This window comes from Pagrus major, chromosome 1 (assembly GCF_040436345.1).
Source record: "Pagrus major chromosome 1, Pma_NU_1.0".
Classification (NCBI taxonomy): Eukaryota; Metazoa; Chordata; class Actinopteri; order Spariformes; family Sparidae; genus Pagrus; species Pagrus major.
The window spans coordinates 22,283,430-22,304,334 of NC_133215.1; the positions used below are offsets into that span (position 1 = coordinate 22,283,430).

Genomic DNA, 20,905 nt, shown 5'->3' on the forward strand with positions numbered 1-20,905 from the left:
TCATTGGCTTCATACATGATCTTTAATTAAACATCTCAAAGCAAGATTGTTATCGAAAGGGGGACCCTGGGACAAAATCTAATCAGATGGGGCTCTGGGGTCTAATTTGTGTCAGTTTAAGCGTCCTATAGATGTGAAAAGGTTTGAGAGCCACTGAACTAGAGGGAGGATACTCTACACCTTGCTGTTAAAATCAAGGATCCCATTCCCATCACTTAGATTTATTTGAGTTACATTGCTTCATTAGCCTTCAAAACTCTGTGAAAGAGGTTTTGAATACAGTCACAGTTCAACAGGAGGGAATGTGAGAATATATGGTTGTTAACACAAAATCCATCAGATGTTCCTTAAAGCTATTTTATAAGCCAAACATAACAGGGCAAAATGATTGTACAAATACCATAATTATTGTACATCTGGCATCACTGATGAAAGCGCTTGAATTTTTATATGTTCTGCAAGAATTGACATTGAAATTCTTTTGATATTCTTTTTTTAATTTAATGTAAATATTAGAGCCCGGCCGATATGCCAACTTGGGGCTGATGCCAATTCTGTAACAATATTAGAAAAATTCTGAAATCAATGTATCAGCCAATATACACACATTTTTTGCCTTGATCCCTCATTGTTATCAAACAATTGCGACAAATATATGTAACGTAGGCAGGATATGTTACAGTTTAACAATAAATATTCATTGCCTATGACATTATTGAACCGACACAGTAAACTTTACTGGAAATTTTATAATTATAAATTAACCCAAGCATCTTTTTCTGCAATGTGTTCTTCAAAATCAAAATGTTTTCATATCGGACAGCATATACGCCGATACTGATACATCTGTCATCAGCCAATATCGGCCAACCGATATATCAGTCGGGCTCTTGTAAATAGGCTAAGTTCTGCTGTCTGCATGTGTGTCCGCCACAGTTTTCAGTGTTCCCAGCTTCAATTCTCTCTTTTTAATTGTCTGTGAGCCACTTGAAAGCCTGCTAGTTCTCATTATAGAAATTATCTGTGTACTTGTCTCAAACTATGCCATGTTGGGTACTGGAAACTGCTACTCCTTGTAAAGTACTTGAATTTGATGTTGAAGAAGGTGTGGTGGAAAATAATACAAAGGAAGCAGATGTGGAAATGTTGGGAATCTTCCCAAGGATAAAAAAAAACAAACCCTGTGTGGTCATGCTTAAAAACAACCATGACAGTTTATGTTGCAGGCGGTCTTTCATTTACAGAAAGGGAAGGAAAAGAGTCTGTGATTTAAATTGTTTTTCAGACATTTTATCAGACAGCGACATTAAAGAGATGACAGGAAACAAGGAGAGAAATAGATACATCCAAAAAAGTTACCCATAAACCCTTTTATTGGCCAGATTTCACTCATTGATTTCTAATGTGACGTCTCCCACCTTCATTCAGTGCTGTTTTCTTCACTAGTGCATGCCATTCATATGAATAAAAAGTGTTTTGTTGTCTCTACCCCCTGCAGGAATTCATTGTCCCTCCAGCCCCATGAATAATGCATCCCTGGTGATTAAAGGGCCCTTGAGAGAGATCTGAGAGTGTGTCAGGGCCCAGATGAAAAGGAAGGGCAGGGAAGGAGAGTGCAGGAAACAGGTCGGTCCAGTCCTCCTCTGCTTAGGTGAATGTCTGGGTGGTGACACACCTGTTAACCTGTCTGGGAGGGGCTGTCACTGTGCTGACGTGAGTGTGTGCCAGGAGAGTGTGTTTGAGAGGAGCCAAAGGCAGAGGAGAGACAGAGTGGGAGCCACACAGTGAGGAAGACGGAGACGAAGAAGGAGTAAAAGAGCAAGCGAGTGAGAGACTTTTGTGGGATCTCTGGACCCACCATGACCTCCAAGATGTTTAAGAAAAAGGACACTAACACGATGAAGGTCACGGGCAAGATCAGCAAGTGAGTTTTCTCCCAGCGGATTTCATGAATGTAACGCATGTATGATTGTATCTCGGTCATGTTCCCCCTCCTCCTGTTCTTCCCCGCCAGAGAAGTGTGTCATGTTTCCTGTGCATGCTGTTGTCCTCTTTCTCTCCGAGTGTTGTTGTTCACCTCCTGTTACATTACGGCTGTGTTTAGGGTTAATGAAAGTTTGCTTTCAAGATTTCCACAGCATGTCGTAGTTAATCCTCAGGGATGGTGAAATCTTATGGAGATGTTAACACGGCCCTGAGGCCAGGTTTACTTTGCAAACACGAGTGTGCTTCAACACAACAGGTGAAAATGTATCTGTGGCGACAGGTGAAAGAAACAAATCGTATCAGATCTTTTTAATCTGCTTCTCAGGCCCTAAAAATCTGACTTTATGGACCAGTTTTCCTCAAATCTGACCCAAGATTTAGACTTTTGACAATTGTTGCTGATGATCAAATTTCAGTGAGGGAAAAATGAGTGTGAGTGATGATTTGAGTGTCAGAAGATAATCAGACAGCTGGCATTAATCCATGTGTCTTTCTCAGGTTTGGCTGTCATTTAAAATGTAGAAAAATGTGTCACTGATAACATACAGGTTTCAAAATAGTACTTCAATATGGCAGGTGGAGGTGGAAGGCTGCTTGCAACCTGGTTAAAAAAGAAAAAAAGCTTAATTTCATGTGTAACATGAAATGTTCTTTTCCACGCAATAAATATAAGGAGACGTAGACCGTAAGGAGCCAAATGATAATTTCACTGATAAACTGGTAAATGGGGATGATTGTCTGACCGCTCTCTGTCCTCTAATTATCTAATTAATGGGGAGGTTTGAGGGCAGGTTGCACTTTATTCAATTTAATTGGCATAATTGCTTTAAATAGAGTAAAAACACACAGTGTTTATGTGACAGGACCACCTGGATGTCAGGTAGAATCTGGAGACACATTCAGCAGCCAAACAAATGAACACTGTCCCCTGCCGTGGTTTCACAGACAGGGGGTGACCAGGTGGTGGTGGTGGTGGTGGTTTCACCCTGCCCCTGGTCTGTTGAGGTGTGATGAGGGCTGGGCAGTCTGTTCTGCTCAGCTGGTTTCTTTCTCTCATGTGGGCGTTGGTCCCCAACTGTACTTTATGGAGTGAAACAAAGGACATGCTGCTCTGATCAGGCCGTTAAGACATTCCCATCACCAATTAAATCAACCAAGACAGCATAAAGTAGAGCTGCAACTCATGATTATTATATATTTTTAATCATTTAGTCATGCAAGCTGAAGTTTGATGTTTTTTTGTCTTGTCATATTAACCATACATCGTCCTTTTTTATGTCCTTTGAAGTGATAGAAAACAGCGAAAGGAAGCAAATCTTCACATTTGAGAGCTGAAACCAGAAATATTTCACATTCTTACATGATAATCTATTGATTGATTAATTTGTTATCTATCAACAAATAGATTAATCAGCTTATTAATATAAACCAAAGTAAACTGACCAGTTTGTTGGTTTTTAAAGATTCATTTAGTGTGATGAAATGTAAAAAAACTAACTTTAAATACATCATTTAAAATCAAAATGAAATGCACAGGTTAAGTGCCAAACATACTGTAGTCACGTATGTTTGCGTGTGTGAGCATGTGGGTGTGTTAGGGTGTATGAGGGTGGATGACGTGATGCCCCATAAGCACTGATGTCTGACCACAGGGCGGCCATCTTGTTCTGCTGGTTTGAGCTGTCATTTACATCACAGCTCACATCAGTGGTGACTCACTGATTTAATAATAATGACTGTCAGTGTTCAAGGCCACTTTCTTTGTCCTCTCAGTGGATCTTTATAGGACAGAAAGGAGCAACATTTAAAGCTAAAGTAGACAATCCCAGAGAATGATAGCTGATTCCGGATCTGATTCTCAGGTTGTCAAATACAGACGCTTTGGGTTGGCCTGTGGTGGCCACTACTTCAGCTTTAAACTTGCATATTTACATTAAATGAACAAACTGAGAGGGGTCACACATGGTGCTGAACATGCTGAACGCAGCTGCAGCACAGTGATGGAGGAAGTATCCAGATCCTCACTTAAGTAAAAGTACTAATACTGCACTGTTAAAATAGGCCTGTACTGACAGTATAACTCCAAAAGTAAAATTATAATCAGGAATCAATCAATTCATTTTCAGCTGTACTGTATAACTTGGCTAGTTTAATTTATGTAGTTTTTTAAAATACTATTTTTTTTTTTACAAACTCTGCACACATTTGGTGTGTAGAAATCTTATTTTGTAAATCAACTGGTAACAAAAGCTGTCAGATGAATGTAGTGAAGTAAAACGTATGCAATGGAGCAGAAGTAGAAAGTGGCATCAGAGGAAAAGACTCAAGCAAACATTGTACTAAAATTCGACACAGTTGAACGTTTCAGACCAACTGTGAGCTGGGAGGAAATCTGAGCGCTAGGACCAAATCAAGGAGTGCTTACATCGAACAAAAAAATGCAGACAAGCCCTACGAAATTATGCAGGTTTTCCAGTTATCCTACTTTCAAAGTCAAATCAGCCACGGCAATCCTGGCAATCCTGCCACGGTCATCATAAATGAAAGAAAATAAAGCGTTGAGTCTTTTTTGACTCATTCTGTTATTTATTTATATTCCAACAGTACATTCTCTGCATTTTAACACACTAAACACAAAAATGACACAGACCAAAGAAGTCAGAGAGAGCTGCAGTCATCTTTTAAGGGCTGAACTAAACAAGGCTTTACTGTATTCATAGAAAGCATGCAGTACACTTCGTCTACAACACTTGACAGCAGGAGCTCAAACTATATTTCAGGTTACCTCACAAACATCTCATACACTCCTGTCATTCACTGCCCCCTGCACCAGAGGAAACAAATACTGAGGATCAGAGATTTGTGTGGCTGTGAACTGCCATTCAGCTCCATCATCATCAGTAATGAAGAAATGTGTTTGACAGCCCAGATGAAGGAGAGAGACAAACCTACATCAGTTATTCAACTCGTGTCCTCAACAACCTCCCATCCTGACACATACACACACACACATAGATAGTAGATGTAAGATGTCTTGAAATTAGATCAGCCTCATGTCAAAATGATTATACCTCAACAACAAAAAAACACCTTCAAAGTTTTGCTCAATACATTTGAAAAAGGTGTCAACCTTCAATTCAATGCCCAGTTATAATCTACTCTATTTCTTGAAACAAACAAACAAACAAAAAAAAAAAACATGTCACACTTTGGCACTGGTAGTCCTGGACTTATTTTCACAATGTTATGTATGTAAGTATGATAAGTAAAAGTGGGGGCGCTCCAGTGGCTGTACAGTGGCTGTGTCCTCACCTTAGAGGCCCAGGTCTCTGCATGTTATCCCCCTTCTCTCTCACCCTGTTTCTTCTCACTCTTCAGCTGTATTATAAATAAAGAAGCCATGAAAAGGCCAAAATAAATAAATTCATATATAAGTAAGTAAAAGTCCATCATTAAAAGTTGTAAAAGACAACATCAGGAAAGGACAGGTGGTAAAAGCCTGTAGATTACTGCATCATTAATCAATGCTCTGCTCACACCAGTGTACCCAAAGGTCATACTTGAGTAAAAGTAATGATATCGTGTGTGTGTGTGTGTGTGTGTGTGTGTGTGTGTGTGTGTGTGTGTGTGTGTGTGTGTGTGTGTGTGTGTGTGTGTGTGTGTGTGTGTGTGTGTGTGTGAGCTTGAGCAGCACATACCTGTCTCATGCACAGGGAGCAGGAATAGGGAGGCCATTGTGAGAGCGGCTGCAGAACCAGATCAGCTGGCAGCTCAGTGAGTCAGTGCCGGACGACGTCTGTGCTGCATTCCTCTGTCGCTCCATCATTAAAGAGCTGCATGAAACTGTTAGCCTGTCGTCCTCCTACACCCATCATGAGTGACAACTGCTGGTTTTCTTTCCGGGGAGACTTGTTCTCTGTGGTAGCTTTGGTATGTCTGTCAATTAACCAGCGAGGTCCTCGATGGTTCGTCAGCATTCTTTGGTTTGGTGGTACACCTCAGAACGTGTGTATGAATGAGATATTTTCAGGTTGTAAAATCAGCACTATAGCATAAACTCTCTGTGAGAAGAGCATGTGAAGTGCCTTGTTGCATTATGAATGATTTATGACATGTCAGTGGGGAGATTTTTGTGGATTTTTGCTGCTTGAGTGTACAAAAAAGAAAGGACTGTGACTTCCCTTTCCCAACAATGGGGTGCAAAAGGCAGAGAGTGCCCTCTTGGATGCCCCTTTGGTAGACAAAACATGTTGAAGTGCCCTCTCTTCATCTTTCTGTGCGCTGGTGCCCCACCACATAAAGTTGGTGCCTGTTTAATTTTTTCAAACATCCTGAGTCCGCCACTGACTCATTCAACGTACCAGCGACAGGTGTACCAGACCAGGAGACTTTATTCAGTTTTATGGGTGTAGTTCATCTCTAAATGCAACCCTGGTTTTGTCTGTCTGAGGAATCACTTTAGTGGCAACGACAGTGTTACACAACAACAGTGACGGAGGGAGTGATACCTCTGTGGTATGGTTAGCATGTAGGTGAAGGTGCTGTCCCTAAACCGTCCAGGCATTGCATGATTTGTCAGGTTGTGTCTGATCTTGATGAACAGGCATCAGTCAGATAACATAAAAGAGTGAAAAGAAGAACAAGAACACTGTCTCAGTGCAGACTTTTAACAGTGGAGATGATCTTTAAATGTGTTCATCCTTAAAGTTGGTTCTCTAACAACATGTCTGGACTCTTCTGTTCATGGACAAAGCTGCTGAAGGTGTGAACTTTGTGCAGAAATATAAACACCAATGTTCCTTCCTTCTGTTCTTGAGACGATATGAGAAATAAAAAGGTCCAGCATGTAGGCTTTAGTTTCATCTAGCGGTGAGGTTACGTTCTTGTGGATTAACCTGTGACCACTCTCCTCACCCTGCAGGAACCAGGCCAGCAGCTTGGCTTCGCTGATCTCCCAGATGCAAACTGATGCCGACACGGTGGAGAAAGACATCCTCTGGTCTGAGGAGCGGCTGGCTGTGGTGAGAATGCAAAATGCACTAATGATTCTTTACATTTATTGGTAACCCCCCTCTAAAGAGAACTCAAACTAAGTGTTGTCTGCTTCCACCAGGATGCTGAAAATGAGAAGAAAGACCTGCCCTTCAAGCATCAGGATGAGATATCAGACAAGCTGGGCGAGGCTGAGGCCCTGCTGAAGAACCTTTTCCTGGATGTCGACAAAGCCAAGAAGCTCAAACACCCACAGGCCAAAGAAATAGAGAGCGAGTGAGTTGTTAGTGTGTCAAATTGTAAAAATAACACATTCAGTATTTACAAACAGCCTTTGGAAGAAGTTTTTAAAAAAAGTAACTGCTAGCTTTAAATAAAAATGACATGAAATGAACTGTTGTTGTCAACAGAAGCAGAATGAAATACTTATTTCTTAATTTCTTGGTTACATTATTTAGTCTGCTTGATTATTTCAGTATGTATTGCACACTTTAGGTCTCCATAAATCCTGAGTTGTCTTTTTCTTTGCGTCTCTTCTGCCCTCTGACTCCAGTGTCATCCACCTCCATGATCGCTGGTTGAAAGACTGCGCCTTCTACCGAGAGGTCTACGATCAGATCGATGACGTGTCGATGATGCCCAGAATCGACTGGGGGCCTGTTTTAAACGAAAAGCAAGTGAGTATGATAGCACCGTCTGAACAAATGACTTGTTGCCTCCCTACGAACATACCATGCATGTTTTCAATCAGTAAATCATGCTCTCACTGCCCTGTAATAAACACACATTGACCCAAGGTGAAAACACTGCTGATTACAGAGTGCCTCAGCCTGTCAGGTGCTTATTTTGTCTTGACATACCACCACCTGTTTTCTCCTTGTGTGATGACAGAAAGCGGTGAACACGGAGGAATATGGCCCGACTATGGCCGACCTGGAGAAGCAGATCGCTGCTCACAACATCCTGCACAAAGAGATTGAGTCCTACAACCCTCAGCTCTGTGTCAGCTCTGCAGGCAGCAAGGTGAATGACCATGTTTACATGTAAACACACTCACATGACGCAGCACTCTGTATTCAAGCAGCAGCTGATCCAAACTGTTAACGTCCTCTTTACTCTTAATAAAAACAATTTCTATCTGCTATCTTGTCTTTTAGGAGAATTATACAGCCATGAAGAAACAGTACAACAATCTACTGGTGAGTTGTTCATATGTAATAACACATGATTCATCTTTGAGTCTTATAATGAAAAGCTTGACTCTACTGGGAAACCTTCGGGACTTGTCTCATCACTTAGTAACAACAAGTTACAACATAATTAATATCCACTCTTTGACCTTTATTGGTTAATTGTCATGTGATACAACCCCGATTCCCAAAAAGTTGGGATGCTTGTAAAACATTGATAAAACTCAAACTGTACTCACTCGCAGAGACCAGACACCTAAATACGGCTGATCGCATTATAGTAAATAAAGTTTTCAAATCACAAAACAAACTCGAAAAAGCTGAAAATTGTCAAAATGTTATTTGATTTTGTCATGTCAAGTGTTTTCAGAACTTCTCAGGTTTTAATTAAGTTTTCTTTTCTCTCTCCTCAGGACAACTCCAAATGGCGCCGCCACTACCTGAACACCCTGTACGAATACATGCACAGCTCCAAGAAGGAAAGGTCCTTCCTGGGGGATGAACAAGATAAGATCATAAAGCAGGACTGGAGTGACCGCATAGTGGATCCACCTGACGTCCGCAGGCAGTATGAGGTGAGACAGTGAAGGATAGCACTCCTGGCAACTAAATGTGTCCTAAAAAATGACATGGCAAGTTATTGGATGACCAAATACATAAATAACATCACTTTGATTTGATCTCAATCAGAACTTTAAGAACAACAGCCTGCTGTCCCACGAGAGCGAGGTGAACAAACTCCAGGAGGAAGGAGACAGACTTATTGAGATGAAGCATCCAGCCAGCGCCACAATACAGGTACCTGTCATCACAGACAGACAGGCTCTAGAGGACAAAATCTTTAACTTTAATGTCAGGAGTTTGAATGCCATTTAAATCCAGGTCGACTCATAACGTTACATCACATTTTCTAGGCTAAGAGAGATTCTGTTCGAGACGAATGGCAGAAATTCCTCAATCTGTGCATTTGTCAAGAGACGCACCTGGACAATGTGGAGGAATACAAAAAGGTAAATATGGGACAGCATGCACCACAATTTGTCATTATCGCAATCTGATTTTGAGTCTAAGTATGTATGAGCATGTGTGCATTTTGTCTCTCTGTCATGCACTCAATACATATCCCTATTGGCTGAATTTTTTACCAGTATGTTTTTGTGCCATTTTCCAGTACCAAATGGACTCTGACCAGCTGTCAGAGACACTGTCCAAACTCAACAACAACCTGGACCCAAAGTCCGTCAGCAAGAAGAGCAACTCAGAGATGCTGCTGCAGCTGGAGGTACTTTTAGAGTCACTGTTAGAGACAATGAGGGGGGGAATGAATAAGCGGAGAAAAAGAGGAGAAAGAGGGAAAAGAGAGGTGGAAGAGGGGATGCTAAGATTGAAAAGTCAAATATTGAGTTGAGTTTTTCTAAGATGTTTTTTTTCCTCTGTGTGTTTCCCACCAGGCGGAGGAGAAGGCTGTGCAGAACAGCGAACAGATGCTGACAGACCTGAGAAAACGCAGCACCACCATTGCTCCTCTGAAGCTACGACGCACCAACCCCAACAGACCCATCACAGTGGAGTCCCTGTGTGACTGGGAGACAGATAAGGTGGAGCTTCTTGAAGAAAAGACAGAGAGTGCAAATATCTACAGCTAAGATGTGTCACTTCAGTCTTGTCTAAACCTTTGGGGCATATGTTTTTTTATTTATCATTGTCATCCAGGATTCTCTGGCAAGAGGGGAGAAGCTCACCCTGAAGTCTAACTCAGACAGGGAGAGATGGGAGGTTATCTCTGCCGACGGGAAAACAAAAACCTTCCCAGGAGTTTGCTTCCAGATCCCTCCACCTGATCCGGAGGCCATTGACAAAGTGGATCTGTAAGTAATGCAAAGCTGTGTTGCTGTGCAGCTACAACAAACAAACAATGCAAGAGTATGTCAGTAACACTGTCCCTTGTTCTACCTCACTCCCTCTTTCTGTCCATGTTCTCAATTCACCAGGCTGGGTGGTGAACTGGCAGACATCAAGAAGAGAAGAGCTGCTCTGGCAGAGTCGCTGAAGAATCACAAGCAGGACATCTCCAGGCCCCAACAATCAGGTCATTGTCTTTAAATAAAATCATAATCGTGATATTTATGACCAGTTGCACAAATTCATGCTTATGCCCAGGCTACAATCAGATCAGTCAGTCAATAAACGTTCCTGTTTCCACATTCAGCCCCAGTGTCCACTGATCCTAAAGTGGCCGCCCTGGCTCAGCAGCTGGACAAGCTGGACGATGACCTGGCCAGTGCAGAGGAGAGCATGCTGAGCCGCCTTCGAGCCCCGCTGAGCCGCGACGACCCAGCCGGAGATCTTGCCAAGAGGCTGAAGGAGCAAGAGGTGAGAGTTAAAAACAGACTGGATCTCTGTACAGTTGTTCCTGTTAGCACATTTCTGCAGTGATTCTTTCAGTCAGTAGTTCAGATTTAGAGGATATGTGTGTCATTTTGTATTGTGCATCATAACATACTGGTTGCTTGTCATGATACATTTGTGTGTCACCTACGATTGTGTTACTATAGTGCTGCTGCACTACTAACTGCCTGTTTTTTTAATGGTGTTGCCGAGATGTCATGACATGGCACTAATTAAATTCCTGATTTTTATAAGCAATTATAATCTACATACAATACTGCTTCATCTGGTTCTCCACATATAAAGTATAACAATCAAAACGTTTGAAGGGGCACTATGTAGTTTTGAAGAAGAAATTCAAATGCAGAATTTTCAATATATTGACAGACACACCAATTATTTCCATATATATTATTGTATATTTTCCAAAAATATATGATCTAATCATATTTACAAAAAAGATTTTTAAATACATACTGTATCACTAATCACCAATGTATTATCAAAATGCACATTCATTATATTTTGTAAGCAAAATGACAATATATTGGCATGAATTTTCAAATTTGTGTGAACCCCTTCTATATATTGATTGTATTTTTGATATATTACATTACATTTTTTCAGTATATGTCAATATATGCTTGTTCCTACCAATTCTGCTGAATTGTTTATGGTCTTACCTAACCTCAAGCAAACACTGCTACTCACACACACAGAAACTTTAACTATCAGCTCTTGAATTGTCAAGACAAAACAAAATGAAGGCAAAACTGGATTTTATATTTATATGTGTAAAACCTGTGGGTTGATGAGATTTCTCATGAGTCTATGCATCATTTCAAACTGTAAAATGTTCATTAATATAAAACAAGACAGATCAACAGATACACTTCATGAAGATACTGTGGCAAAGCTTCTGACACATTTAGCCATGAGGTGCCATTTATTCAGTGTTTACGGCTTCAACCCTACATGATCCACTGTCTGATATTTGATGAAATCCTACAGCATATTAGTGCAAGTATCTAAAGTATCTGCACTTGTCCTTTACAGCAAGCTGCCAACGCTCTGAAGGCTCTGGAGCAGCAGAAGCAGGCAGCTCAGGCTGACCTGCAGCCCCTGCTGTCCAACGACCCCACCTCCACTGCACTGCCGCTCAAACTGAGTGCTGCCAATAACAAGCATGACGGTATTGCAGGACTCGCTGACCTCTACACCAAGAAGTAAGAGTAGTTTTTGTTGGGGAAGTTGCTTATATGCAGGTGGTTATCCCTGTTTTATGTACTCTTCCATCATATTATGACTGGAAAAAAGATGACTGTTCTATTGAGTACAATGTTAATTTAAAAAAAATTGTGTCAGATGCGTTGGGAAAAAGAGTACTTAAAAAACAGGAAGGAACTCCCATTTCAGCCACATTTTTACGTAGGCGTACTGTTAATCTGTCTGTCTTTGTTGAGCTCTGCTACTGAGATAACAAATGTCAGTACACTTATCATTTTATATATATTTTCCAGAGCGCAAGCATCTCTTAACTTGGAGAGCCAGATTAAGAAGGTGGATGGACTTGTCTCTGGTTTTGAGAAAAAGCTGAGTGAAGATGGTCCAATCCCCGACCAGCCAAATGCAATCAAAACCCGCACTGAAGACATTCAGGTGAGTAAATCTGCATTTTCACATTCTTTTAAAATCTTACCTCAACCACACACAGGTTTCAAGTAGCTGTATATTCCTTTGCTGTAATCAGGACCAGCGAAAGGCTGTGGCAGGGGCTCAGGACGACATGAAGAAGCTGAGTCAGGATCTGGAGACCACAGAGCAGCTCTGCAGCTCTCTGCAGCAGGGCTACCAGGAGTTCTGCCCGGACATCATGCGCCAGAGTACGGAGGTCAAGCAGCTGCAGAACCGCTACGCAAATGTAGCCAACCAGCTGAATGAGAGGTGAGAATCAGTCTGGTCAAATCATTTCAGCCACAAAGCAAAGGTTTTACTCACGCGGATTAATTAGTTCAGTTTGGGTCATTTAATTGAAGATAAGACTGATTACAAGGAGACACAAGATAAATCTGAGGCTTCACAAACCAATTAAAATGATAGAAAAGAAGAAGAAAACATATTAAATACATATTTTATGTAATATGTTAATCTAAGCACTACATAACTTTACAACTATGCAGGGCCTCGAACATATTTTACATAATTAGATCTGGGTTTTCGTTTGCTATGCTATAATAAACTACAAAGGCAATTCACGTTTCAGTTAAAATTTTGCTGATCCTTATTTTGCCGGATCTGCATTGAAATTACATATACAGTACACAAAAGTCAAGCGAAGGTTTCAGCTAAATATCCCTCAGGTACAAAACCCAAAACCTGAGCTAATCACCAGCTCTTTGCATTTAAAGGCACCATAATGCAGAGCTTGTACAAAGTCAATTGTTGAATTTTCTGTCATATTGTTGAATTCTCTCAGAGAAAACCTCTTACAAGAAGCTGCAAGCAAGAACCAGGAGTTCCAGAGCACAAGCAAATCCCTGAGCTCCTTCCTGGACAACCTGCCGACAAACCAGATAAACCCCAATGATGATCTGTCTCAGGTCACAGCTAAGCAGACCTCCCAAGAGGTGAGACTGTCTCCTGATCATAAAGTAGTGTCATGTGAATCATAGCGCTTTATCTTTTTTCCTTCAACAACCAAATCATCAACTACTCTCTTAATCTCTATGTCTGTCAGTGATTTATTAATACATATGCTTTGCTCTATGTAAATTTGTTAAAAATATGATATTATTAAATCATAGATGATATTAATGACTCATACTGATGAACATCTCTTAATCTTTTCACCACAGAGAGTGGTGGAAGACCTGGAGAGGAAGGGAGACGACATGGACAGAGTGGTTGATCTGTCCCAAGATCTGCAGAATCTTTTCAATGTAAGACTCAAATGGATTATAATATGAAATATGAAATATTAGCAAGAGAATGTGTTGGTGATTTTAGGCATTATATAAAAGTAATGAAATAAATCTCCAATGGTATAATCAGAGATTACATAATTTTTAATGTTACCGAATCTACTGCTTTTCAATTCACAATATCCTTTGCAAACAGTCCACAAATGGAAACACAACCATACTTACTCATAAATGACTTTAATAGCCAAATTCTTCACATCTGTGCAGGAATACGATACCAGTGTTGACAAATACAACAGTACACTTGAGGATGCTGGAGCCACTGTTCCAGAGAAACCTCGCGTGCTCACAATGGCTGATGCTGTTCAGAAAGAGGTAACACTCTTACATTGTTAACACAATATAAATGTGTTACATTTATTTTAAAGATCAAAGTGGCTGATGTTTTGCCATGTCTCTTGTTTATTACAGGAAAAGGATCTGGTCAAACGTTTCGCTGAAGCAACAGCTGAGAACAACCAACGCCAAAAACAAATGGATTTGGCTAAGAGTCTCATTTTACAAGTAAGAAAACAGGTCTTGGATGAAAAAAGTTTTCTATCCTTTCGATGACCTCTTCAATATAAAATGTGTTCTCCATAAAACTAACTAATGCTCATGTCACAAAACAAACTTATTGCCATTCAATCCATTTGCTTTTCTTGCTGCAGAATGAAGAGAAAGTCCAGATGGTGGCACAGCAACAAGTGCAGCAAGAGAGCCAACAGAGGAGTTCTTTGGAGTTAAACAGTCTGTTGAAAGAGTTAGACGAAGAGAAGGAGAGGACAACTCATGCTGAGACAGACGTGAGAACCTTTAAAGACAGGTTGATGTCGCTGAAGAGTCGCAAAGGAGTGGAACGCATTGAGGAGAAAGAAGTATTGCACTACTTCCGTGATCCAAAACTGGAAAGGGATTTGGCTGACCTGGAGAACAAACTGCATGAAGAGTGCCTGAGGCGTAACACCATCCAGTCTGAGGTTGAGTTGTGCAACACTAAAATCACCAGCTTGGAGGACACCCGCAAGAACACTCCACCCAAGCAGATCATCAGAGAGGTGACAGAGTTTGAGAAAGATCCTCAGCTGGACATAGACGCCGCTAAGTTAAGAGATGAAATAGCAATGATGACAGACGAAATTAGAGTGAGAGACGGCGAGCAGATACAGATGAAGACAGAAGTCACGATTCTCCAGCAGAAGAAACCACCCATCAAAGAGAGAGTGGTTAAGAAGGAAGTGTTGAAAGTGGAACAGGACCCAGAGATGGTAAAAGCAGTGCGAACGTTTGAGACGGAAATTTCTGATGAGAACAACAAGATCAAGTGTCTCAACGATGAAATCTTCCAGACGAGAAGCCAAATTAATGCACTTGAGAGACTTATCCCTAACATCATGCCTAAGATCATCACAAAGGAAGTGAAAAAGATTGAACAAGACCCTGACCTCATCACTGAATCTAAGAAGATCCGAACAGACATTGAGGGAGAAAGAATTGAAAACAACTCTTTGTCCAGGGAGCTGACGGACCTCCATAGCCGCTACCGAGAAGTTCAATCCTGGAGGCCGAAAGTTGAGGTGAAGGAAATCATTAATGAGAACTACAGGGTAGACCCGAACACAGAGGTGGAGATAATGCGGCTCAGGAAAGACATACAAGATTCCAGCAGGCACCGCTCTGATCTAGAGAGGGAGATCACCCATGTCACATCTGAGGTGAATATCCTTCGTAATGAGAAGCCCAAGGTGGAAATGAAGGAAGTTCTCCAAGAGGTGGTTAAGGAGGAAAGAAGCCCTGAAAATGAGAGAGAGATTCAGAGGCTAAATGATCAGGTGAACCAATTACACTCTGTCTACAGCTCCCTCCAGGACAACGTGGGACGACTCAGGACAGAGAGAGATGAATGGAAGGCTGAAAAGTCCAAGATAGAGACCAAACTCGTCACCAGAGAGGTCATCAAGTATGAACCTGATCCTCTGCTGGAGAAAGAAGCTGATCGCTTGAGAAGAGATGTGCGGGAGGAGGCACAGACGCGACGCACCATTGAAGAGATGGTGTTTGATCTGCAAAACAAATACATCCTATTGGAGCGGCAGAAGCCTGAGGAGAAAGTGGTTGTGCAAGAAGTTTTGCGTTTACAGAAGGACCCAAGGCAGTTAATCGAGCATGAGAAGCTCAGCAGGAGCCTGGATGAAGAAGTAAAGACCCGACGGCAAACAGAGCTAGAGTTGCAGCAGCTAAGAACAAAGGTGGAAGATAAAGAGAGAATACTCAGAGAGAGTGATGAGCGGCAAAAAAGGATTCAAGCTGAGTCTGAACTAAGAGACATCCGACTGCGCATCAAACAGCTGGAAAATGCCCCACCTCCAGTTGAAGAAAGCATTGTTGTGGAGGAGGTCCTGAAGGTTGAAAGAGACCCAAAACTGGAGAGGTCGACAAACAACATTCGGTCAGATATGGACCAGCAAACCAGAGATATTTTGCGTCTCCAGAGAGAAATCCGTGCCATCACTAAAAAGCTTGAGATCCTGCAGAGGGAGAAGTCTGTTGAGAAGACAGTGTACAAAGAGGTTGTCCGTGTTGAGAAAGACCAAGCTGTTGAAGCAGAGAGGGATCGCCTGAGGGAGCAGGTGTCTCAGCAAAAATTTGCCAGACAGGACGTGGAAGATGAAATCCAACGAATCAATGATAAGATGAACCTTCTGATGAGCACCAAGTCCAGCTCTTCAAGAGAGGAGACTACCCTCACTTTGAACAGAGATGCCTTACAGAGGGAGAAGGATGACCTCACTCGAGAGCTCAGGACACTTGAAGCCAAGAAACACGACACCAGCCTGTCTTTCCAGCAGCAGAGCAGGCTGATCAGTGAGAAAACGCAGATGAACAGGCAGAAAAGCCTTAAATTGGAATCTGAGAACCAGCGTCTGGAGAGGGAGATCCTGGATGAAAAAGACACGATTCATTTGCGAGACAGCACCATCCGGGACCTTCTGGTGTCTCTGCAGAAAGAGGAGCAAGCAGAAACAAGAACCAAAGAGACCAATGTCTCCACAAAAATCACCATTCTGGATCCTGATACAGGCAAAGACATGTCTCCATATGATGCCTACGTGCAGGGCCTGATTGATCGTACACAGTACATTAATCTGCAGGAGCTGGAGTGTGACTGGGAGGAGATTACCTCCATGGGACCTGATGGGGAGACATCTGTACTGCAGGATCGCAAGAGTGGAAAGCAGTACGCCATCAGAGATGCCCTTAAAGAAGGCAGGCTAACAGAGTTGGAACTACAGAAGTACAAACAAGGCAAGCTTCCTATCTCTGAGTTTGCCTTGCTGGTTGCAGGTGAAAATAAGAAGCAACCCCAACCCAACTCAATCACCCCAAAGTCAGCTACACCAGTGAACTCAGCACGTGAGCGCTCTAAAGAAAAATTCCCAATTGCTGGAATAATGGATACAAACACTGACACCTGCTATACAATCCGCAGTGCTACCCTGCGTAAACTGGTCGACCCCACCACTGCCCAAAGACTTCTGGAGGCTCAGGCATCAACAGGTGGCATCATTGACATCGACAACAAACAGCGATACCCAGTTCACAAGGCAGCAAGCAGAGGCCTCATTGAAAATAGTCAACTCCAGAGGCTACTCAATGCACAAAAGGCCTTCTCTGGGGTTGAAGACCCCATGACCAAAGAGTGTTTGTCTGTGGGAGAAGCTGCTCAGAAAGGATGGATGCCAAAAGAAACTGCCACTCGCTACATGGAGGCACAGCACCTGACCGGAGGGCTGGTCGATCCCAAAACCGGCAACAGAGTACCCATCACAGATGCCTTTGGTTCCAAAATGATCGACAGCACAATGCTGAGGGAGCTGCAGGCTGAGTCAACCTACAATAAGGATATTGTGGACCCAATCACAAAGGAGAAGATCAACTACAAACAAGCTCTGGATCGCTGTAAGATAGACCACCTGTCAGGCTTGCCAATGCTGCCTGCCTCCTCCAAAGATCCTGGTTACACTACACCGTACAACTCTACAAGATATGCAAGATTCTAGATATGTTTACAACAAACTTGGAGATATCTGGTCTGTGGCGTGATATGGTATTGAAGAATGTACATTAGATTATGGGCGATCTGTATGAAATCCATACATTAATTACAATGTACATTATGACTCAGGAAAAGTCTTCTACTGCAAAGTTGCTTGTCTATCGATTGCTGCTGAGTTGCCTTTGTTTACCAAACATGCGTGATGTGGGCAGTTGTTTTTCGATTTAAATTAAAAATATCAATGCAGTTTATCTTTGATATTATTGTGTTATATGGGATACTGGGACATGGTGCAATGGTATTTACCAACATTGATTTGATTCTGTATTACTCATGGGCTATCCTTGACATTGTTCACTTTAAACCCAATCTTGTTTGATACTTTATGAAGAAACTAATATCAATAAATTTAAATTATAATGGTTGAAGAGCATGTGATTTCAGTGCTGTGTCTACTTCTGAATACAACACACAATCAGGTACAATAGGCAGTTTTTTTTAACATTTACTTTCAAGAAAGTGATACCAGATTAGATCTTATTCTTAAGAACCCAGTTAATATCAAATGACAAATAATGGGCACTACTCCACTGAATGAAAATAAAACAGGTGATCATACGGTAGAGAAAAACAAAAAACTATTATACTTAGAATTTTGCTTTTCTTTTGAGATAGGGGATACATTCACCTGTTGTCATCTTAAGATCGTTCAAAAGAGGGTAAAATTACACTTCACTTGACTTTCTCATCATTTTCAAACATATTAGGGCTGCTGCAGTTGTTTTTATTATCATCTACCAGTTGGTCTAAAGAATGTCTGAAAATAATGTAAACATTTCCCTAAGTTGAGATTGACATCTTCACGTTATCTGTACTAACAGTTAACAGTCCAAAATCATGCTATCATAGAAAATAGAGAAAAGCAGCATATCTTCACATTTGACAAGCTTTGATGAGAAAATAAATGAATTTCAGCATGAAAAGCAATAACAATATTTCATCAGCTATCAAAATTGTTCCTGGTAGATGGACAAATCGATTGACAGACGAAGACTTAAAGTTCTGGTCCACTTTGAGACCATGATGTGGGGTCACAAGCCAAAAGGTTTGGCCACTTAAAGTGAGTGGAATATATCCACGGTTTGGTTTTTATTTATTTATTTATTTTTGCATGATCAATACATGACATATCGAATGTAATCATTTTAAAGGGCAATTTTCCAAGATATGAGATCACAAAGTTACATACATACATACATATATACAAGATATGAAACTCACTATATAAAAATGGCAGCATTGAAAAAATATTATTGTTTTCACCTTTTCACCGAGTTATCAGATGCCTCAACATCGAAGCATGGCTAAAAAAAATGAAACCCTAATATCAATCCAGTAATCTGGGGCTTTATTTATCAAACATCAACCCCTGGACAGATGAAATGCAGGAAACTGTTATGGTCAGAGGAAGACAAATAGTCATGTAACAACAGCACTCCAGTGCACCTCGACACACAGCAGCTGAACCGGCAGCTCTTAGTTCCGATACTCAACGAGGTAACCTTGGGAAGCTTGATGAATGAAGACCCTGCTCAAGTTACATGTGCAGGTTGTGCAGCATCAATCTGTTTGTGCTCCCTCCCACTGAAGAAGCTCCTTTGCTCATTGATGGCTTTCTGAAGAAGGGCAATATTTACTCCATCAACACAGCTCAGCACACGGGCACGGACCATCACCCCAACCTCTGTAAGACAAGAAAATACAATGAAGGGAGGCGATCGAGGCAAAGGGTCTTGGCTATGTTTAAATGAGCACAGTGATCAAGATTTAATTAGAGGCAAACAAACACTGTTTGTTTATTAAAAACAAATGAGTTGTGACTTCCAAGTTAAATTTCAACTTGTTCTTAAATCTGATAGATATACAGAAAAAACAAACAAAACATCTGAGGACTAATATCAGGTCCACACAAAATGATTAACCAGATCATTTTAAATATTTACACTGAATCATGTAAGAGTGAATTAGCCTCTATGAATTTCTTGTTTGAGCTAGTAATAATTAATAACTAATAACTCTGATACAGTACTCAAAATATCTCCTGTCAAACATATCAGAAAGTCTTTCCTTACCATCAGCATTTTCTATCTCACCCAGAACTATGTACTGGGCCCCAATTATAGGGTTAAAGGGCTCCACAAATAAGGTATGGACAACCACGTGGTGCTCCTTTGAAGCATGCTGAGCTGACAGTGTAGCCCTGGACTCCTCAGGCTGGTAGCAGGTAAGTCTGGAAAATTGAACGGGTTTAGTGTCCAAGTCAATCTTTTCTTTTTAAGGTGCAGTCTTAAATTGTGTGTATTGTATATGATTACTTCTTGGAGTACCCATACTGGAAGTGTTGTTCTTATGTGGGTCAAAGATAATTTGTTACCTTGGTGGACAATAAAGTTCTATTCTATTTTATAACAACAACAACAATAGCAAAAAACAGCACTAATTATTTCAGAGATGAAATGTAACTACTTTCCTACCCATCTCTAATCTCCCCTTTATCTCCATTGTTTGAATCATCTGGCCCTTCAAGTGGTTGCCAGTTTGTGGTCTAACTAACACTGCTGTAAGTACACTCCCACACAGAGTTTAAAAGCCTGCAACTCCCCTCCAGTTAGTAAGAACTGAAGAAGCCTCTTGGATGAGAGGTGAAACGTCTTCAAGGAACCGAAACACGTCCAGTTGCCTACGATACAGCATTTAGTGTAAATACACAAAGATAAACAAAACAATCATTTTGGATCCAACAAACATTTAGCCTACAAAGATATGTCCCCCCTACACTGCTCTATTGGCATGAGGGTAAATAGACAGTGATTGAATTTTTATTTTTGGGTGAACTTTTCCTTTAAAGGTGTATTCTCATCATTAGTTAAGAACCAAACTATTCACACTTTTGACAAACTTGCGTTGACAAAACACTGTTTGCAATCTCATATATTGCAGAAGTTGTCTTGTATCAAGCAAATCACTTTCCCAGTCAGGACATCAAAACTGATGCGGGTCACAAACAAAGCTCACCTGCCAAATGTTCTCACTGAGTCTCCTTCCTGCACTGCTCCAGAGTTTATTTCCCAGGGGAAACGATAAACTGCAGCTGCGGGAAGCATTGCGGTAAAATAATAAAGCGTAATGGACAAGAATAAAGTGTGACACCGCTGAATAATGTGAGTAAATGTTTGTATGGAAGTGTTGAGGAAGACTGGGTACTTCCGGGTAACGTCACGTGACGTCCCTCCTGACCTGTCTGCGGCTGCGTCGACAACCAGCTTCAGGAA

The 20,905-nt window shown here is 41.3% G+C and overlaps 2 protein-coding genes across 2 annotated transcripts; one reads left to right on the forward strand and one right to left on the reverse strand.

The window, feature by feature from the left end:
* Positions 1-1,871: 1,871 nt before the first annotated feature.
* Positions 1,872-17,577, forward strand: evpla (envoplakin a). The gene is made up of 22 exons (XM_073469552.1): positions 1,872-1,924; positions 6,908-7,007; positions 7,100-7,254; positions 7,532-7,655; positions 7,870-8,001; positions 8,136-8,177; positions 8,582-8,743; positions 8,859-8,966; positions 9,083-9,178; positions 9,340-9,450; positions 9,620-9,766; positions 9,882-10,036; positions 10,160-10,257; positions 10,378-10,541; positions 11,613-11,782; positions 12,077-12,215; positions 12,307-12,500; positions 13,033-13,183; positions 13,412-13,495; positions 13,745-13,852; positions 13,949-14,041; positions 14,188-17,577. The coding sequence occupies exons 1-22, from the start codon at positions 1,872-1,874 to the stop codon at positions 17,575-17,577; spliced, it is 5,976 nt and encodes a 1,991-aa protein (XP_073325653.1).
* Positions 17,578-18,714: 1,137 nt separating this feature from the next.
* ten1 (TEN1 subunit of CST complex) lies at positions 18,715-20,822 on the reverse strand. Its single transcript, XM_073469902.1, has 3 exons — positions 20,649-20,822; positions 19,706-19,863; positions 18,715-19,317 (listed from the first exon to the last, which is right to left on the reverse strand). The coding sequence occupies exons 1-3, from the start codon at positions 20,735-20,737 to the stop codon at positions 19,166-19,168; spliced, it is 399 nt and encodes a 132-aa protein (XP_073326003.1). The 5' UTR covers positions 20,738-20,822; the 3' UTR covers positions 18,715-19,165.
* Positions 20,823-20,905: the final 83 nt, after the last annotated feature.